Here is a 19,398-nt window from a genome sequence, read left to right as displayed (position 1 = left end):
AGGCTCCCATGCTGAGCACAACATAATGAAGTATCATCCGTGGTAATATTTACAGTAAGCCGGGGTTCTTTGTGTCTGTGTGTGTTCTGTTGCAGAGGAGAGGAAGTACAAGTGTCACCTGTGTCCTTACGCAGCCAAGTGCAGGGCTAACCTCAATCAGCACCTGACCATCCACTCTGTCAAGCTGGTCAACACGGATGCTGAGCAGATCGTCAGCGCCGTTACAGCCGACTCTGCTGAGCGCAAGAACTGCCCTTACTACTACAGGTAGAGATAACAGACCCAACACAACCCCCACATCTTCCTAAGGAGCCTCGAGACAGTGACAGAGACATAACTGGACCTGATGAAGGCATTTTTTCATTTCCTACTTGTTCTTCATTTAACTGATTTCCCTCCCACTGCTCTGTTTTCTATGTGTTTTGTGAGTCAACTATCTGAATAGTTCAAATTAGCAAAAGCGCCTTCCTGCTCGCATTTAAGATGAGATGATAGATTGCATTTTATTTTGAACATCAGGCAAAAGGCAGTAAGTAGCTTTGCATAAAGACTGGAATCAGGTGGAAACGGCAAAAAAACGAGCCTATCAGCAGCTGTCCAGATAATTACCACCGTATCTTATGCTTAATGCATAAAAACACAAATCGTAAAAATGTCCGTCAGGTTTTGTGACTTCATGGAGCCTCCGCTGATTTTAGAGACCCTTTGGTGAGATTTAATCTGCGGGTAGTCGAGTGTTTAAACTTGTAGCAGAGCGGAGCCGTTTCCTCCTGCTTCCACTTTTTTTATGTTAAGCTCAGCTAATCATCTCGTGGCTGTCGCTTCGTATTTTTAGCGCACAGACACGACTGTTCTCAATCTCCTCATCTCAGTCCCGGCAGAAAAAGCAAATAAGAAGATTTCCCAAAATGTTGCTTTCCACTTGAATGTGGCTAATGATTAGAAAATGGGTCAGTCTCACCATTTCTGAATTACAGAGGGATGTTATTTTCAATAATCTTTAGCACATTGAAAGGAATGCAGCCACACCATACCATCTTAACAATTTATGCAGGCCAAAATATAACACCAAGGCCGACTGTCTCCCTCCTCTCATTCTCACCATCTTCCTCCTTTTTCCTCTCTGTTCTCTGTCCAGCTGCCATGTGTGTGGTTTCCAGACGGAGCTGAACGCCCAGTTTGTCAGCCACATGTCGCTCCATGTGGACAAGGAGCAGTGGATGTTCTCACTCTGCTGCAGCGTCTGTGACTACGTCTGCATGGAGGAGAACGACATGAAGAGCCACATCAGTACTGGACATGCAGGTAAAGACGGCCCGATTTTGACCGAAGCGCACCGGTTCACGATGAACTAAATAATCTTTTGTTTGGTCAGATATCACTCTGTTGTGCTGTTTTCTCAGTGAAGCGGTTTGTTTCGTTTATAAACTAGCAAACGGTAGAGAAAAAGCCCATCAGAAGTTCAGTTTTTTTTTTTGCAGCGTGTGATCTAAACATACAGAGTTTATTACTACTTATTAAGAAAAGCAGCAGATCCTCACAACTGACATGCTGAGACACGAGATAGCGTTCACCTTTTTTCCCTAAAAACGTCTCTTTTCTTTTTGTCGACACATTAGCTAATTGACTGCTAATTTCAGCTTTCATCTTGCCGTCCTGTTTTTTGCTGACGGATTCTCAAGCATCTCCTGGATAGTAGCAAAATACACGATTCGACTCCTGCAAAAAATGATTTATGGAGTTATTTTCAAAATTACTCTCACATGTAAGAGTGGGTGGTAGCTTACACATTGTGGCTCTTGTTCGCAGCTCAGAATAGAAATACAGTGCAGTATTTGGACAGTGACACATTTTCTGTTGTTTTGGCTTCATCCTCCAACACATGGGGTTTAAATTTAAACAATGAGTGAGGTTAAAGAGCGGACTTTCAGCTTTAAAGGTTTCAAGAATCATCTGCAGTTTCTACTCTGCTTAACTGATCTGCATTTAAACATCTTTAAAGCAAAGCTAAAGCACTTTATCCTTGTAGTCAGCGTTTTATTTTAGATGACAAGTAATTATTGTTCTTGTTATCAATGAATCCACCAGTTATTTTGACGATTAATCAATGAATTGTTATAAAATTAAAAACCGCAGAGCAGAATTTGACAGATTTAGTTTATTTTGCTGGCAACAGAAAAAGAAAAAAAATTGGAAAGAATAAGAATTGTCATTATGCTGCAAAAAAAATGACTTAAATAATTGGATATCAGATTGATTGCCAGTTCATTTTCTGTTGATCTACTAATCGTTTCAGCTTCTGCTTCACTTCAAATCTGTGCGATCACAGAGCCAGCACAACCTAAACCGTGCCTCTGTTTAAATATTTACGGAGCTTTTTTTTACTTTACATTAAAGCAAATCGGCGTGGACTGTTTGAAGCACAAACATCATAATGTGGTGCTGCATACGCACACAGTTCAGCATCAGTTCAGAGGACACAAAAGAAAGACAAGAAGCAGAACTGGGTTTCACAAACAAGCCTCCTCCAATCGACCTTCTTTGGACTTTGCTGCCGGTCTGAACCCCCGGTGGTCGATATGAGTGTTTTTGTCTAAAACAGCTTTGTCCAGTTTATTGCTGACGTTTTGCTCTTCCACCGTTCTTCAGTGTGTGTGTGTGTGTTTGTGTGTGTTTGCACGCCGGCTTCTTGTGTGGGTGGGTGGGTGGGATTGTCCGGCCCAGACAGCTGAGGGGTCTTTCAGAGGCCACAGTGGCCTTGTTTATCTGAGAAGGTTGGCCCTTATCGTGCCTGAGGGGAAAAAATCAATAGGCCTTGGGTCCTTTGGAGACGAGCTGGGTTTACGATGCGACTGTGGCCATCTTTTAAGTCTCTCTGCCCGGCTTGGCATTTATCTCGCACAAGATGGACACCACCGACAAACACACAGGGGAACGTACCTTAAACTCCACAGACACACATCTCACCTGGTTTGTGTGAAGATTTTAATAATTTGCCACAGTCCAGCTCTGTTTGGTAAAGCTTCAGGTGTTAGAGCGGTTAAAGCACAAGTTCAGAGGCAGGCCTGACGGACTGTAAAAGGCGAGTTCACTGGTCAACCGTGCGGACACACCCAGGCCAGAGATGGCAGAGCCCAGCAGGTGTCATAGTTCAAGCTGACCCTGTGTGAAGTCTGGACTCTGCAGGGGAAAAAGGCTGGTTGGGTGCCTTTCTCAGTAGGAAAGGGGTGAGAGTTTGCTTCTTTATTTCTGTGATGCCAGACAATCACAAATGAAGCAGCGTGGTAAAAGAGAAAATGGAATATTTCTTTAGTTAAGGTACGTTTTAAGGTCGAGTCCCTCCGGCTCAGACCAGCATATTGTTTCCTCTTTCTTTGTATCCTTTGACATTAGCCTTTGGGATTTAGTAAGAGAAGGCCAGCAGATGATGAATAACTGCAGTAAAGGAGATAAAACTACCGAAAGCTGGTTTACTTCACTGCAAAACTCCAAATCTTACCAAGTCTATTTGTCTTATTTTTAGTCTAAATGTCTCACCCCACTTGATTTAAGATAAATTTACTTAACAAGTCACATTTCAGCAAGATGGAGGGACTTGTTTTAAGACAATGCATCTTAAATATGTTGTTAAGTCAAGCAATTTTTAAATTATCGTGTTTTGAGTTGAATTTTACAAGAAAATTCAAAATAAGTTTAACCCTCCTGTGGGTCAAATTGACCCGTTTTAAAGTTTGAAAATGTGGAGAATTTTTTTTTTTCACAGTGAAACTTCTGATGTTCACATTTTCAACATTTTTGGGAAATCTTTGAACATATTTTGGTGGAAAAAACGAAATGTTAAAAAATGTTTAAGAACATTCACCAAAAAACCAACCAAAATCCAGCAAAATTCACTGGATTTTGGTTGATTTTTTTGTGAATGTTCTTAAAGAAAATGTTAGAAGTTTTACTGATATATATGTAATCACTTTTTTAGTAATTTTTGGAAGATTTTTATTCATTTCTTGAAAATATTTACAAGAATTTTGTTGCCGAATTTGGGGGATTTTTTTTTTTCAATAAAACTTTTAAGGGAAACTTTTAAGGAATTATTGGAGTTTTCCTCCTGAAGGTTTTGCAAATTTTCTGATATTTTGGGATTTTTTGCTGATTTTTTTTTGATTATATTCAGACAAGGAAACAATGTTTTTTGGTGCCTGTAAATGAAGACAACAGGAGGGTTAAAACATCTCCCATTAGGAGGTTACACAAAATCAAAAATAGATATTTTTGAGTGAAAAATTGCTATTTCTTGTAGCATGTCTGTCTTATTTTAAGACACCTAAGCTTGACAATCCTGGTAAAATGTAGCTTCAAATAAGTTTTCCCAGCTAATTTTAAGATCTCAGTATTCATATCTTATTTCAGGAAATCCTACCAAGCCATTTTTCACTTGTTCTATTGGAAGAATTTTTTTTTTCACTTATTTCAAGATAAAAGTTCCTTAAAATATTTTTTTTTCTTGTTTTGAGAGGGGCATTTTTTCCAGTGCTCTGTATTCAAACTGCTGCTGTGGATGACTCTCATGTATTTACAGTTGATTGAAGGCAATTAATCTTCCATTATTGTAAAAGTCCTCATGTGAAAAAGCATGTGTACCCCATGTGTACATTCCTCTATGTTTGTGCACCTGTATAAAAAGACAGGCCAGCCATTTCAGCACCCGTGCAGGCTTTTCTCTCTTTCACTCCCTCCTGAGTGAATGCCCTTTGTTGAGCTGTGCCCTGAGATGCTCCCGCCATCTTAACTCCTTCGGCCATGACCTGAGCTCCTCACCCCTCCCTGCTGCCCCCTCCCCTTCTAATTCCCTCTCTCTTCGCAGTGAATTGCAGACTTAGAGAAGGGGATCAATAAAAGCACACTGCATCTTGATTGGACTGGCGGCAGGGCCTCGGTCAGAGCGCAGGACTGTGGAGGCTGCCTGCTTTCATTCTGTTTGTGTGAATGCAGATACCAGCGGGGATTGAGAAAGGGCTTTTCTGCATGAAGCAAATCCCATGATTTGTGCAGATTTTATAGACATCTTTGTCCTAGGGTATTTCCTGTCATTACATTTTGTCATAGCAGTAACATTTTTTACCTGTTATACCCTCGGCCCGCTCGTGTCCAGGTCTGAACTCCAGAAGTCCCCTCAGCGAGACCAAGAGCACCTCATCGTCGCTCTCAGCCCTCAGCGATTCCCTGAACAGCTCGGAGGGTGGAGACCTCACCCACGGTAACGAGGAACTCAAGAGCCTGCTGGCACCGCCCTCCTCCGCAGGCAGCCAGTCCAGCTCCGGAAGCCACTCGGGATCAGGAACTGAGGACAAGTCTGACAAAGGCAAGGAACTGTGGGAAATGTTGCAAGCAGATACTCTTCATCACTTTAAAGCCGCGGAAAACTTAGCTTCAAATCTGAAATGTTTCTCCACAACATTAAATATTCATGATTAAGTAAGCAAGAATCAAAGTTTAAAAAACATGTTTCGGTATTATTTATTAATAGTTTGACTCTTAAAAACCCAGCCAATCTGCTCTAGAGGGACTGTGTGGATGTGGATTGGTCACATTTGGATTGCTGTGGCCAAACAGGCCGCCAAAATTCAGCAGAAACGGATTAAGATGTTGCTGAATCGTAATTGTTTGATCACCTTTCTCAGGCCAATATCAAGCTTGTTGAAAGAGCACAGAGGGAAACAAATGCACAATGTGAAAAGCCAAGCCAGTTGTAAGTTTTTGGCAGAAACATTTGTGTTCATATGTGACACGATTCCTCCGTTTTCAGGAGCTTTAGAGCCACTGAGCCTGTCTCCACTGTAATGACTCTTGTCTTTCGGAGGTCTATTAAGACTAAATTCTTTGGTCAGGAAGGTGTTCTCCGGGCAACTAAATGATGCATCGCTACCTAACTGATTCTGTCCTTCAAAAATACACCCATTAATTCACAACAGCTGCACAACAGCTGCAGAACGTTGCAAACGAGTTCTGATGTGACAGCATTACATGTTAACTTCATTCACTTAATTGTGTTTGTGTGTGGCCTAATCCAGCCTGTTCTGAATAGTTTTTCTTCTCCCATTAGGTAACTTAATGGGGCACTCTGCCAGTTTTACACATGAAGATTAGTTTACTAGTCATGAGGAGCACCACTCAGCCTGTGCATGAAATTAGATGATGTTTTCTGTGGCTCTGAAGGGGCTTTTGTAAAGTCTAAGAAAACATACAGTGATGATGTTATTGGGGTTATCTGGGGTTTGGCTTGGAGAGCACAAAAGTAGAATAGAAAGTTTTAGTTAGCAGCTGGAGTGTGAGGTTGTGATGTGGTCGTTTATCAGTCAGGAGGATCTTAACAAAATACCAGGTTTTGTTATGAGAATCGCAGAGTCTCGTGTTTTTAGATCTCGAGCCCACTTCTGGACTCAGGATGTCTCAGCCCCCGCTGCATCTATTTTGACCGTAAAGGGGTTTTTTTTCTGTCTCTTCTGAGCCGCTCCACTGTATGGAAGTGCAGTACTAGAGCGCTGGAGTGTTCTTTAAACGGAGCCAAAGACGGGAATCTTGCTTGTATTGTGTTTATCCGAGTGGCAGTTATTAAACCTGACTGTGTCTAAGCTCTCCGACTGTTGTAGCAGGTGGGCTTCCATTGAAATTTCAGTCTGGTTCATTCTTGATCTGCTTCAGGCCACAACCGGAGGCACATTAAGAAAATGATCCGATTTTTAAAACGGACCCAGGCGTGACTCCCCCTTGTCCTGCTCTTTCTGCTCTCTCCAGGTTTTGAGTGCGTCTTCTGCAATTTTGTGTGCAAGACGCGCAGCATGTACGAGCGGCACCTCCAGATCCACCTCATCACACGAATGTTTGAGTGCGACGTTTGCCACAAGTTCCTCAAGACGCCCGAGCAGCTGCTGGAGCACAAGAAGTGCCACACCATCCCCTCCGGAGGGCTCAAGTAAGGAAAGCAAGTACACACAGAGGTTCCTAACTCCGCCCGTCCTCCCCCTCCCTCACCTTCTCACACATACACACGTTCACAGATCCATGCTAGGGGTGTGCTAGTTTCACAATGTTTCAATTTCACCTCATTTCAGTACAAAAAACCCCTGAAGCTGTCAGATGGAACAACACCAAATGATAATGAGGAGCCACACTGGAAAAAATGCCCCTCTCAAAACAAGAAAAAAAAAATCTTATTTCACTTTTACTTGCAATAAATGAAAAATCTGCCAGTAGAACAAGTGAAAAATGGCTTGGTAGGATTTCTTGAAATAAGATGTGAAATTTAGATTATTGAGATCTTAAAATTAGCTGGAAAACTTATTTTCAGCTTTTTTTAGGTGTCAAGCTTAGGTGTCTTAAAATAAGCCAGACATGCTAAAAAAAATAGTTTTTCACTCAAAAATTGATTTTTGCTTTCATGTAACCTCCTAATTTGAGATGTTTTGATCCTCCTGTTGTCCTCATTTAAGGGCACCAAAAAATATTGTTGCCTTGTCTGAAAAAATCCAAAAAATCTGCAAAAAAAATTCACAAATTTCTGAAAATTGGTAAAACCTTCAGGAAGAAAATTCTAGTAATTCCTTAAAAATTTCCCTTAAAATTTTTATTTTAAAAAATCCCCTGAATTTGGCAAGAAAATTCTTGTAAATATTTTCAAAAAATTAGTAAAAATCTTCTAAAAAATATCAAAAGTGATTACATATATATCAGTAAAATTTCTAATATTTTCTTAAGAACATTCACATAAAAATCAGCTAAAATCCAGTGAAATTCGCTGGATTTTAGCTGATTTTTTTTTAGTGAATGCTCTTAAGAAACATTTCTAACATTTCTTTTTTTCACCAAAAAATGTTCAAAAATTTCCCAAAAATGTTGAACATCAGAAGTTTCACTGTGAAAATGTGTTTTTTTTCCACATTTTCAAACTTTAAAACGGATCAATTTGACCCGCAGGACGACACGAGGGTTAAACTTATTTTGAGTTTTCTTGTAAAATTCAACTGAAAACAAGGTAATTTCAAAATTGTTTGACTTAACAAGATATTTAAGATGCATTGTCTTCAAACAAGTCCCTCCATCTTGCTGAAATGTCACTTGTTAAGTGAATTTATCTTAAATCAAGTGGGATGAGACATTTAGACTGAAATAAGACAAATAGACTTGGTAAGATTTTGAGTTTGTGCAGTGCGCTTAACTCGTCTCAGGCATCTCTCAGTAGTTCAAATTATTATTTTCCATGCACCAGTTCACTTTGTGTCCCTAAAATGCTGCATGTAGACCGACTTAAAGGATAAAGAAAGGTGCATAGCTGTATATAGATCCAGCTAGCTTGAACTGATTGTAGCGGCCGCACATACGGCACCTGTAAACTTTGATTCATGAGACAGAAGCACAGATGCGTGTGTCTATTTGAAGATTATTTTAGCCATGCGGCTTACTCAGTTAACCTCACTTAAATGTTCATTATCTGCGGCCAGCAAATGAAATGATACAAGCTGTAGTTTTGCTCGACAGCCTCTCTTGGCAAGTGTAACTTATCCGACAGTGGTCTGTGGGTCTGCAGTGGCTGTTCTGAACAGAAGGGAGAGTGGAAAGGATATGGAAATGGGTTTCCCCTCAGGGTCTGTTGTTCCACTGCCCACAGCTAACAGCCATGCCAAAGAAAAATATCTGATGAAACCTGCAATCCAGAAAGCTCTTATTTTTTCCCCCTGAACACAGACACTTAATATAATGTACTGTTGATTATATAGAATTTATTGGCACACCCCAGAAGATAATCAAGAGCGTAAACACACTCCATAAGCGCAAAATGTGTGGTCAGTCACATCCACAACATGACAAACATTCCCTCTAAATACATGTTTGCTAAACCAAATGCATGCTTTCAGGATTCACAGCTATACACGGCATGCATTTAGTGAAGACTGATCCCAACATCTCTACACGTTTAAACATCTGAACACGCACACATTGGTTGTTTTTTTACGTATTCTGATCAGGCAGCCACGTTTTGCTCATATTGACTGTTTATGCAGCTCTAGTCTCCTCACACGCTTCCCTCTCCATCTCCATACTCCAGTCCCACGGGAGCCTTTGTTGTACTGTGACACGTTTTTTGTACCATTTCAGGCCCGTCGAGCTAACATAAAGCCCATCTGCTGACCTCACCACACCACACAGTGACGATGTTTCTGTGTGACTGTACCCTAATCTGAATCGTTTACTCTAGTTTTAGTGTGGCAGTTAACAGCAGCTGGGATTAAAAAAGCAACAAGCTTCTGTAGATGAGAATATTTGTCAAAAACAAGTCAGAATTTTGTGAAGCCATGTTTTTGTTTTCCAGTCGCTCGCATAACTCCAGTCTGTGCATGTGCAGAACCATCGACTGTCATTATAAATGCCGCCTCATCTTGTCATAAACAAAGATCTGTGTTCCACGTGTTTTTTTTTTTCCCGTGCAGCCATCAGTGCAGTTAGCATGTCCTCAACGTTGCTACATGTCTGGAAATGGTAGCATTCCACTCCATGAAAACAGGAAGCTGCCAACAAGTTACACTGACTTCTTTTTATCAATCGAAAAACCTGTAGATAGCAGAACACAAATACACGAGAAGCCCCTTCATAGCTCAAAGAACTTCACACAGCATCTTTTAGTCACTGTGTGGAGGACCTGCCGCTAGCTTTAGAGCGAGTGAATAAATGTAAAAGCGTTTTCTTGTAATCGTTTTAAATGTTTCTTCTGTCTGGTGTAAATGTTTCTGAAGCCAGATTGATTTCTTTAACTCGGATTCCAAAGAGAAAGAATCCGGTAGTAGATGTTTGAGATTCTTTTTTTTATTCAGTGGAGGAAAAAAGAGAAGAACTGTTCTTTTGATGTTGTTAATATTAAATTTATCTGCTTCAACTCTATTTCTTTGCTGTACTGTTAATACCCGCACATGCCGGCTCTACTTCAAATTCCGGCAGGTTTACACAGTCTCTTAATTTATGTAAACCACACTTATGTTCTCTATTCAAAGCAGGCAGAATTCAGCAGGTGTAGAAAAAGTTAAAGAGCTTAAAGGGAAAATTGGTTTTCAGTTGCCTGCATTTTCTGATCCCCAAGACCAGATCCATTTCCCCCCCACCCAGACTAGTGTGTCCATGTGTTTGCACTTGAGCATTGTAAAGTGTTTCTGTATATGTAGGAGTGTGTAGAAAGGGAGAGAGGGCCTTGACCATTTCGAGGTTTTTCTGAGGTGATTCTGTTCTGCAGGGTTTGTGAAGCGCTTTGGGGCCCAGAGCAGATGAAAGGTGCTATTTAAATGTAAGTGCCACTCCATTCCTTCATTTCCCTTCATGTCCTACTGCTCCAATCTTTTCTCCAGCCTGTCACCCCCCCCTCCTCCCTCCCTCCCTCCCACACACACACACACATACCTGATCACCTCAATTCCTCCACCATTAAACTGCCACACATACCACCCTGAGCACACAGAACTGTACATTACACACTATTTTCCTTTATCTGTCCTTCTCCTCTTCATCACTTTGTGTTCTTAAATTTCAAAGTGTGTTACATGGCTGTGTATGTACACTTTCCTTTCAACTGTCTTTCGCTTTTTGTGTGTCGTGTCCTCCCCTTCCTCCCTCCTTCCCTCCCTCCCTTGTGTTGCATTAACCAGGTGCCCTTTTTGCATCTACTCCACCAATCGTCCAGCGGCCATGGAGTGCCACCTTAAGACGCACTGTAAGATGGAGTACCGCTGCCGCATCTGCCAGGGACTGTGGCCCGACCAGGCCTCACTGGAGGCCCACATGCGCGGGCACCGCCTGGGCAACCACTACAAGTGTGAGCAGTGTGGCTACTTGTCCAAGACGGCCAATAAGCTGATCGAGCATGTGCGTGTGCACACGGGCGAGCGGCCCTTCCACTGCGACCGCTGCTCTTATAGCTGCAAGCGCAAGGACAACCTCAACCTGCACAAGAAGCTGAAGCACGCGCCGCGCCAGACTTTCGGCTGCCAAGAGTGCCCTTTCACCACCACACACCCCTTTGTCTTCAGCCGCCACCTCAAGAAACACCAGAGTGGAGGAATGGGGGGGCTGGACGGAGGAGGAGGAGGAGGAGGAGAAGAGGAGGAGGAAGACGAGGAGGCGGGAGGGGAGGAGCTGCCACTAGAGGGAACGCCACCCGGGGGCTCGTCGTTGCAGAAGAGCCAGGAGAGCTTCCTCTTCAGCGGAGGGGGCAGCAGTGGAGGGAGCGGCAGCAGCAGCCCTCTCATGAGCCTGACAGCATCTCAGGCGCTCCAGTCCGTCGCTCTGTCGCTCACCCTGGGCAAGTCCCACCAGCTGGACCCCGGCAGCCCTCTGCACTGCCGGGTCAGCGTGAACGGCGGCGACGCCACCAGAAACCCGGCGGCGTGAGCAGCGGCAGCCCCTCCCTCTTCCTTCCCTCCTCCCGCCACGTGTTCGAGCAGTACAGGAACTGCGACCCGGCCCACCTGATCCCCCTCACCACCCTGTTCACCCACAACAGCCGTTTCACATTCCACTCGCACCTCCACTCCAGATGGCGGCCGGCCACGTCTCCTCTCCTCTTCTCCTCCAACTCGGCGTCCCCCTCCTGCTCTTCCCCCTCACCCTCCTCCCACAAACACTCCTTCCTGGCCTACCTGGGACTGATGGAGAGGGCCAAGACTGTCTGACCTCGCCCGCCCCCTCTCCTCACTCTTTCCCTCACTCCTCAGACGGTGGTGTGAATGACACTTGACCACTGCAGTGGGAGAAGTCTTTTCCAATCAGACCAGCAGAATAAGCTGGACCAGACAAACATATTGAAGAAAAGGAAAAAAAAACATTTATAAGAGAAAAAGGCTGTACATGCTAAAAATGCATTTATATCAAAAAGCTGCTTTTCTTATCAGTTCTATCAATTGAATTATTACTACTTCAAGTACTACTATCTATTACCTTTTTTTCTGTTTTTAAACCTCTGAATGACCTGGACCCAGTTGCATTATCTGATGAAACTAACGTATCTCAGTTTTATAGATATTTTTCTTTAGTCGTTTGACGAGATAAAAAGACGAAACAAAACTTGCAAGTGCTATATTTTAGTGCATTTTTGTCTATTGCTATTATGCATCGAAATAGCATGCCTGTTTCTGTGTTTCAACTAGCTTTGACGTCATTAGGAAGCTAAATTCGAGATATCCTGAAGTGTTAGCGGTGCAATGTGGACAGAACCAATGAAACGGAATGCTTTTCATTGGAAAAGGCACGTTTCCAAAGCAACGCCTCAAACCACGCACTTACTTATTTATCAATCTTGTACATAGTTTTGTAGCCCTTCCCCTTCCCATCTTTTCGGTTTCCGTTGATTTTTTTGTATAATGGTGAAACCGTGTTATGCGTTAGCTGCTGCCTGATATCACTTCTGTCTCAGAATAAATGTTAGTTTAATCGATTACTGGTTAATTTTCATTTTTTTTAAAAAGCTCACGAAACAATAAATAAGCTGTGATAATGTAAATATAGAAAATATCCAATCTGACCTATCATGTAAAGAAACATAAATTTATTCTAATATAATTTGCGACTGCATTTGCACTGACGGATGAATTAGCAGCGAAGTCGTCAAACGTGCGACTAGATGGAGGCAATGATTCATTATTTCTGAGACCAGGTTGATATCAGCACGGCGTTATGCAGAACTATGTATCACGCACCTATACTTAGAAGAGATATATGAGATAACTGTTTTGTGGAGGTGACCGGCTCTGGGTTAGCGAGCTATCCACAGCCAGGGTCACCACAGGCCGATTCAATGGTGCTTTTTGGAGCTTTTTGTAATTTTTGTGTACAAAAAAGAAAAAAAAACTGTTCCAAAATGACTTGAATGAATGTATTTTTGTTTATGTACATGAAAAAGAGGCGGCGCAGAAGTGCGAACGAGGACGCCTTCTGCGTCGGTTAAGACGGGAAAGTTATTGTGTTTGGTGGCCTTTCTGTGTCTTTTCTTTCCTTTTTCGTTTTATTCGTCTTTCATTTTTGTTTGTTTTTACTTTTTTACTGAGCCTTTTACATCATAATAAACATTTTCTACTAACATTCACAGACACCCGTTTTGAGGAAGAAAAGAAAAAGCTCCTGTGGGTGAAATGATGAAGCAAAGCCATTCATTTGTACAGCGTTGCGTTCGATGGCACTGGCTTCTGTTAGGCCGGCAGACATGGTACTGCTTTTTGTCCCACCGCCCCTCCCTACCCTCCTGTCAAACCTTTTGAGTTTTAATTGCACTTACTGTAGTTACACTTCAAGCCAAAAGCACTTAAACCTTTTATTTTCCTTTTTTTTTTTTAAAGTGCAAACTTAGATCCACCAAGTTACCATAATGTGAAGTAGGCAGTAGCTGCTGGAAATGACTCAATCGACACCCCTTAGTTTCACATTTAGACATTTGTGGTGGTGCAAAAGGGTCTGCTCTGTGAAATCGGAGAAAGTAAATGAATACAAATTGCATGAATTAGACAGTAGAGGTCAAGCTCCCCCTGGGAACTAAAGGTCCCAGGCTAAATTGTGATCGCCAATTTTGCACAGTGCTGCACTTTTTGATTATGAGAATATGTATTTATCTGTAAAATGCTCAAAAAAAAGAAGTTGCGAGATAGGGCAGCGCAGTACAAGCATTTTATTTTTTAAAAGCTTTACCCGTTTATTGATTGCGCTTGTGTTCCGAAGTGGTCTTCAAGCCAAAATCCCTTATTTGTAAAGGGGTTGTGTTTTTTACTTTCCTTATTGTTTCCATTTATCTTATTTACATGTGCATTTTCTTAAAATGAACTATTGTTGTTGTTTGGTTTTTTTTCTACCTTAATCATGTTGGAAAAAAACAAATGTTGATTGGACAGAGTACATGAATTATCAAGACCAAAACGGAATTTGCCGCAGGACGTGATGTTAGGATTGAATCCGTCACGTCCTGCTGCCTCGATTGTCTCCCCCCTCTCTTTTACACTGCTGTTTGTTTGTTCCTTTTTTTTTTTTTTTTTTTTTTGCTCGGTAAACGTCTGGCATGCAGCCTCTGGAGTGAAAGGAGCATCCCTCCAACACACACACACACCACAGACACACACTCATCCTTGTACTATCTACGTTATCTTTTATACTCTAGTGCCACTTGGTGGAAGGAAACCACCTGAGACTTCTGAGAATGAGTCAAACTAATTGTCAGGGTCCAATAGAAAAAAGATGAGATAAAAAAGAAGAAGAAGAATGTGTCCACTCTTGACACCTTTTTAAACTGTCTGCCTTTTAATACAGCATAATCATGAATGGCTGCACTTCTTTCTGTCCCCCTTAGTTTGAGTGTAATGTTTAAAAAGGCAACAGGGCTCTATCCTTTTGAAAACCAGTATTCTTAAGCACTTATTCTGTTTATTTTTGCCCAACTGTAAGCAGCACAGTGACCTTTCTTTTTTCTTTTTTTTTTTTTTAAGCTTGACTACCTTTTCAGCACTTCAGAGTATGCATGACATTGTCCTCTCTCTAGTTCTTTAGCACTTAATTGTGTTTAAAACTAACTCCCTCGGTTACATTTAGCTAGCATCACACTGCACTGTCTCGGTTAGCTTTAAGTTTGGCTGTATTTTATGATTAGAAAAGGCTCAACTATCTTAACTTTTGGCACTCGGTAAAGATTGGTATGTGCTGTACAAAGCTTTTTTTTTATTACTCCATTGTTAAGGCTGTACAGGGTTGTGACGATAACTGGTAAATAGATCATTTGTACTTTTTTGGTTTTGTATTTGTTTTCTTTGTTTGGCATTATTTTATGTTCTACTTGCCAGATCTAAATGTAACAGGATTTGAAAGTAAAGCTTACATCAGATATTACATCCATTGTCTGTCTTTTCTCTGTTATTTCATTTATGTGTCGAGTTGCTCTTTTCCCCAACAACACTTTCGCTAATCAACTAATTCTTAAGTTGTGTAGTTACGCAAAAATATCTTCTTTTGTTGTCTTATTTTGGTTCCAGCCAATCTGTATGTTGTTTCATATTATTAAATTAACATTAATATTTTGGGAGTTGGATAGTTGGCCTGGCATAACATTTGAAGACGTGATCACAGGAAGGATGAACAATGTCAACGTGAGGGACACACGTGCACAAACACGCACACAAAGCCAGACCAGCTACCAAAACTTAAAAAGATGAGCTGAAATTACAAAATACACAGAGAGTGCTACTTCATTCTCTGCTAAGAATGCCACTGTATCGTTACACAACAGATAATCATTCGCTGCTATAAAATGTTGTATTTTCTCTTACATATTACACCTTTAAATCCTGAACACAGCTTTGCTCCAATAAAGTAGATAATAAAATAAAGAAGTAGAAAAGCATTAAGCAAAGTTCATTCTTGAAGAACATAAGTTCATTTTAACACAAGGTTCATAGTAAAAAATTACATTAAAATTTGGTCTCATGCTTACTTGAAATTAAAAGGAGTTTTTTGCATAATTTTTTTAAATCTTTTATCTAATTTTGGATATACTTGTTGGATTGAAGGTATCGGTGTCAAAGTAAATCAGTTTGTCTCATGTTCAGTTTGTCATCAGTTGGCATTTGTTCAGTGTTCTTAACGCTTAAATGTTTATTTCAGATTCTCCTTCATATCCTGACAAATAAGGTGAGACTAGCAGTAAGCGGACCTTGACTTGGGATGAGTTTGACAAATTAAAACCCGAAAAATCCAGGCAGAAAGACAACAAATGATGACAACACATCTAATAAATTCAGTCCATTATAGTTACTGTATATGTTATATTTCAGACAAAAAAATAGTCTATTTTGCATGTTAAATTACAACTTCGGCATGTTGGGAAAATGAATGTGGAAGAACATACTATTGATAACTCAGAGAGCTGCTCAGTCGTATCATTTCCAATGGCTGAACTCTTGAATAAATTTGTGGCAGAAATCCCAGCAACATAGAATGTGGCCATTTGATATGTACCCACAAACAAAATGATGTTGTGCTGAGCACAGGCGTGTGTTATGCATGGATACCGAATCATGTAAATGTGTAGGAATTGATGGGACTCTGAAACACCCCCACAATTTAATCAATTGTTACTTGTATCATTTTCGGCGGGTACGTCCCGATAAGTCCACAGCGGTGGATTTGTAGTAGGATGACAATCATGTGATCGTCAGCAGGCAGCTGATGTAGTGTTCACTTGTTGTCATAGTTACAGTGACGCCATGCCGCTATCTCGCACGTGATGATATGCATGATACGATGATCTCTAACAAATCTGTGGATCCAGACTATAAGCTGCATCACTGCCAAAATCTAATCACTTGGTCCTTGTGATTTCTGACCTTCCCTGAAAATTTCGTCCAAATCAGTTCGTCAATTTTTGAGTAATGTTGCAAACAGTCAGATGGACAGACAGACAAACCAACAATGATCGTTACATGACTCCGCCAAGGCTCCACCTCCTTGGCGGAAAAAGTAGAAAAGCTTTGAGCAAAGTTCATTCTTGAAGAACATAAGTTCATTTTAACCCAAGGTCCACAGTAAAATGAATAACATTAGTTTTTATTTTCCACATTAAAATTTGATCTAATGCTTACCTGAAATGAAAGAGTTTAATTTTTAAATTTAATTTCGGATGTATTTGCTTTATTAAACGTGTCAGAAAGTAAATCAGTTTGTCTCAAGGTCCAGTTGACTGTATTTTTTTCAGCCACATCTTTTGGCATTTGCTCAGTATTTTTAACACTTATTTATGAGTTTTTTTGTTTGCGACTGTCTGACAGATTATTTTCCATATCCTGACAATTAAGGTGAGACTAGTAGTTAGCGGGCCTTGATTTAAAAACAAGATCAATTTCTAAAGAATGTATCTAGAAATTCGATGAACACTGACCAGAAAACAGTTGAACGTAACTGGACTATCTGCATCTCTAAATAAAACTCGGCTTACAATTGAGAGCTCAGAAACGGTTACCAAATGCTCCATGTGGTGGAACTGTTTTCCCTCGCCTTAAATACCTCCATCACCGTCTAATAATGGCCTCAGTTCCTATTCAGTAATTCTGTCAAAGGGAAATAATAAGACAGGAAGAGGTGAGGAGGATCAAAAGTTTGGTTTGGACTGATAAGAGCAGCAGAAAGAGCAGATATCCTTCAGCTGTGAGACAGTGACACGAGTTAAAGAAAAGCACTGATCATCTTTGAGGGACATGGCATTCTCTAATTTATAACGGTGGCATGCCATCATAATAATAAGGAATAGGATCTGTCATGGTGTCTAGCTGGTGCTTTTATTAGACCGATGGGAGGTCTCTGTGCCTCTCCTTTCTGTGTTGTAGTAATGAAAGTTACAGCACGTTCTCGCCCAGCCAAAGGTTGGCCCTGCCTAATGAAAACAGATGAAGCAGAGATAAAGTGTTTGCCGACATTAAGGGACTCATTTATCACCGTTAGCCCCCGAGCTATAGAACACCTTGGTCTGGAGCTCTCCTTTAACAGGCCCTGCCTCACAGCACCCCGGTGGCACACTGCAGCCTTCCAGCCACATGCACACCTCCATCTTTACCCTTCTTTCTCTTTCACTCGTCGCATATTTCACGCCGACGGTTTTCGCTGTTTGCATCTGTGCGTACACCCCGTCTCACTCCCGCTGCTTACTGAAGTTAGAGTGAGGGTTTTAGCGCCGAAAAAAAGCTGAGAGTTTTAGTGGAACCTTTATCAAATCTAAAGGATTTGGCAGTCCTTGCGGGACCTCCATCAACGCGCCCTCGATGTTGACCCATGTGGGTTCAACAGCCATCCGAAGCTGAATCTCTTCTGTTGAGGGGCCATGTTCTCATCTAGCTGCTCATCTTGCCAGTGTATTAATGAATCTTTTCGGCTGTGTTTAAAGCTGCTTAATTAAGTTCAAAGCAGCGCTCGGGGCACTGTGCGCCTGCTCAGCTGACCTCCCTATGAGTGGAAGTGTTGATTAGGAAGTAAAGAGACATGGAGGCACTGCAGGGGATGGCTATTGATTGAAAGGATAGAAAAACCTCATTTGGATTTTGTGATTGGAATATCGCACTGTACACGGGGGATGTTTTTATTCCTTTGCTGAATAACAATAACTCCATTCCTGCGCTGACAGTTTGGTGAAATTGCCAGCTAAGTGAGGAATTTCTGTGATAAGACCAAACGCCAGAGTTTTCCCTCATCCCAATAATAGCCCTTCACCCCAGCCCGAGCTGTCTGCACAATGTCGACCTTTCGACACCACCTCGTGAAAGTTGGCCGCTGTCGATCGATAGCGTGTTAGCTTTTTGTTTGTAGGTTCAGGCTGCCTTGGCTTTATTACAGCTGCTGAGAGTCATGGGGGAGTCGTGCACGGCTTTGTGAGAGAGGAGCTCCCTCTTGTTTGCCAAAAGTGTAATCCCGCCGTGACCTGCCGCGACCCTGCCCTGAGAGGAAAGCTGCTTAGACAGAAGTGCGTGTCTGTGGGAGCTCCCAGCTGCCTGGCCTCTCTCTCAGTCTCTCTTTTCCTCTCTATTTTCCTCACTACATCTACCTCAATCTTAGTTTTTCCTTTTACAGCTCCATATCTTTCTATCGTGCAGAATCTCTCCCTTTTCCCCCTCACTCACTACGCTCCTTTTTCTCGTCTGCTGTTTACCTCCCCGTTCTTTTCTCCCCTTTCATTTCGCAGTAAACTCCATGCACGCCTCGCTCGACATCGATACTTCTAAGACTCCCCCTTCCCCTCCTCATCGCCCATCCATCCACCATCGAGGTTTTAAGCCTGAGAAGGAGCTGAGGCTTTGCTAAGTGGAGACAGATCTCCCCCTTTTTTTTTTCTTCTTGCTCCTACAGTGAAAATAAACACACCATGTCCTGCCATAGACAGCCTTCAGTACAAGCTGCAGAGCAGGACCGCTGGTGCACAGGAAAGGGAAAATGAAGGAAGGAAAATGACCTCTGGAATCGATTTGGCATGAGTTGAAGCCAGGGCTAGAACTGCGCGCAATGAGGCTCCGCCGAGGCTGCTTGTTGTTTTGTAAATCTATTCATCTTTGAAAAAATTAGGCACAGAAACGGACTGGTGAAGATGAAATTCCATGTTTATTCAATCCTTAATAGTGTGTAGAAGTTGTTCAAGTGTGCGCCAGCTGCTGGAAGCTCAGGCGATTTCTGTGCAGAAAGTGCGAGCCAAAAAGATATCGTGTTTAGGCTTGCATGGGGGAAAAAAGCAAGAAAAAGACATTTCTAACACGTGAGGTACACCTGGGAGAGCACTGAGAAATGACGTGCGGCGTGTCTCTTGCTCGCCACTCTTGCTCGGACATGCATGGCAGGACGTGTATTTACATGCAT

At 41.9% G+C, this 19,398-nt stretch overlaps 1 protein-coding gene across 3 annotated transcripts in view; it reads left to right on the top strand.

The window, feature by feature from the left end:
- The window catches only part of znf827 (zinc finger protein 827), a 75,008-nt gene extending 63,449 nt beyond the window's left edge, over positions 1 to 11,559 (top strand). Inside the window, exons 10-15 of one of the 3 annotated variants that reach the window (XR_007941049.1) lie at positions 96 to 267; positions 1,139 to 1,305; positions 5,150 to 5,359; positions 6,793 to 6,979; positions 10,277 to 10,327; positions 10,686 to 10,733. Coding sequence is in view for 2 of the 3 variants with exons in the window: in XM_022194395.2 (XP_022050087.2) it covers positions 96 to 267; positions 1,139 to 1,305; positions 5,150 to 5,359; positions 6,793 to 6,970; positions 10,686 to 11,427 (1,469 nt within the window). In the remaining variant the exon portion in view is untranslated. Of the gene's footprint in view, positions 1 to 95; positions 268 to 1,138; positions 1,306 to 5,149; positions 5,360 to 6,792; positions 6,980 to 10,276; positions 10,328 to 10,685 lie in introns of all 3 variants that reach the window. The other 2 variants (XM_051946016.1, XM_022194395.2) reach the window with 2 other exon arrangements.
- Positions 11,560 to 19,398: the final 7,839 nt, after the last annotated feature.

Source organism: Acanthochromis polyacanthus, chromosome 3, assembly GCF_021347895.1.
Source record: "Acanthochromis polyacanthus isolate Apoly-LR-REF ecotype Palm Island chromosome 3, KAUST_Apoly_ChrSc, whole genome shotgun sequence".
In the NCBI taxonomy this organism is placed as follows: Eukaryota; Metazoa; Chordata; class Actinopteri; family Pomacentridae; genus Acanthochromis; species Acanthochromis polyacanthus.
This window is presented reverse-complemented; position numbering and strand designations above follow the sequence as displayed.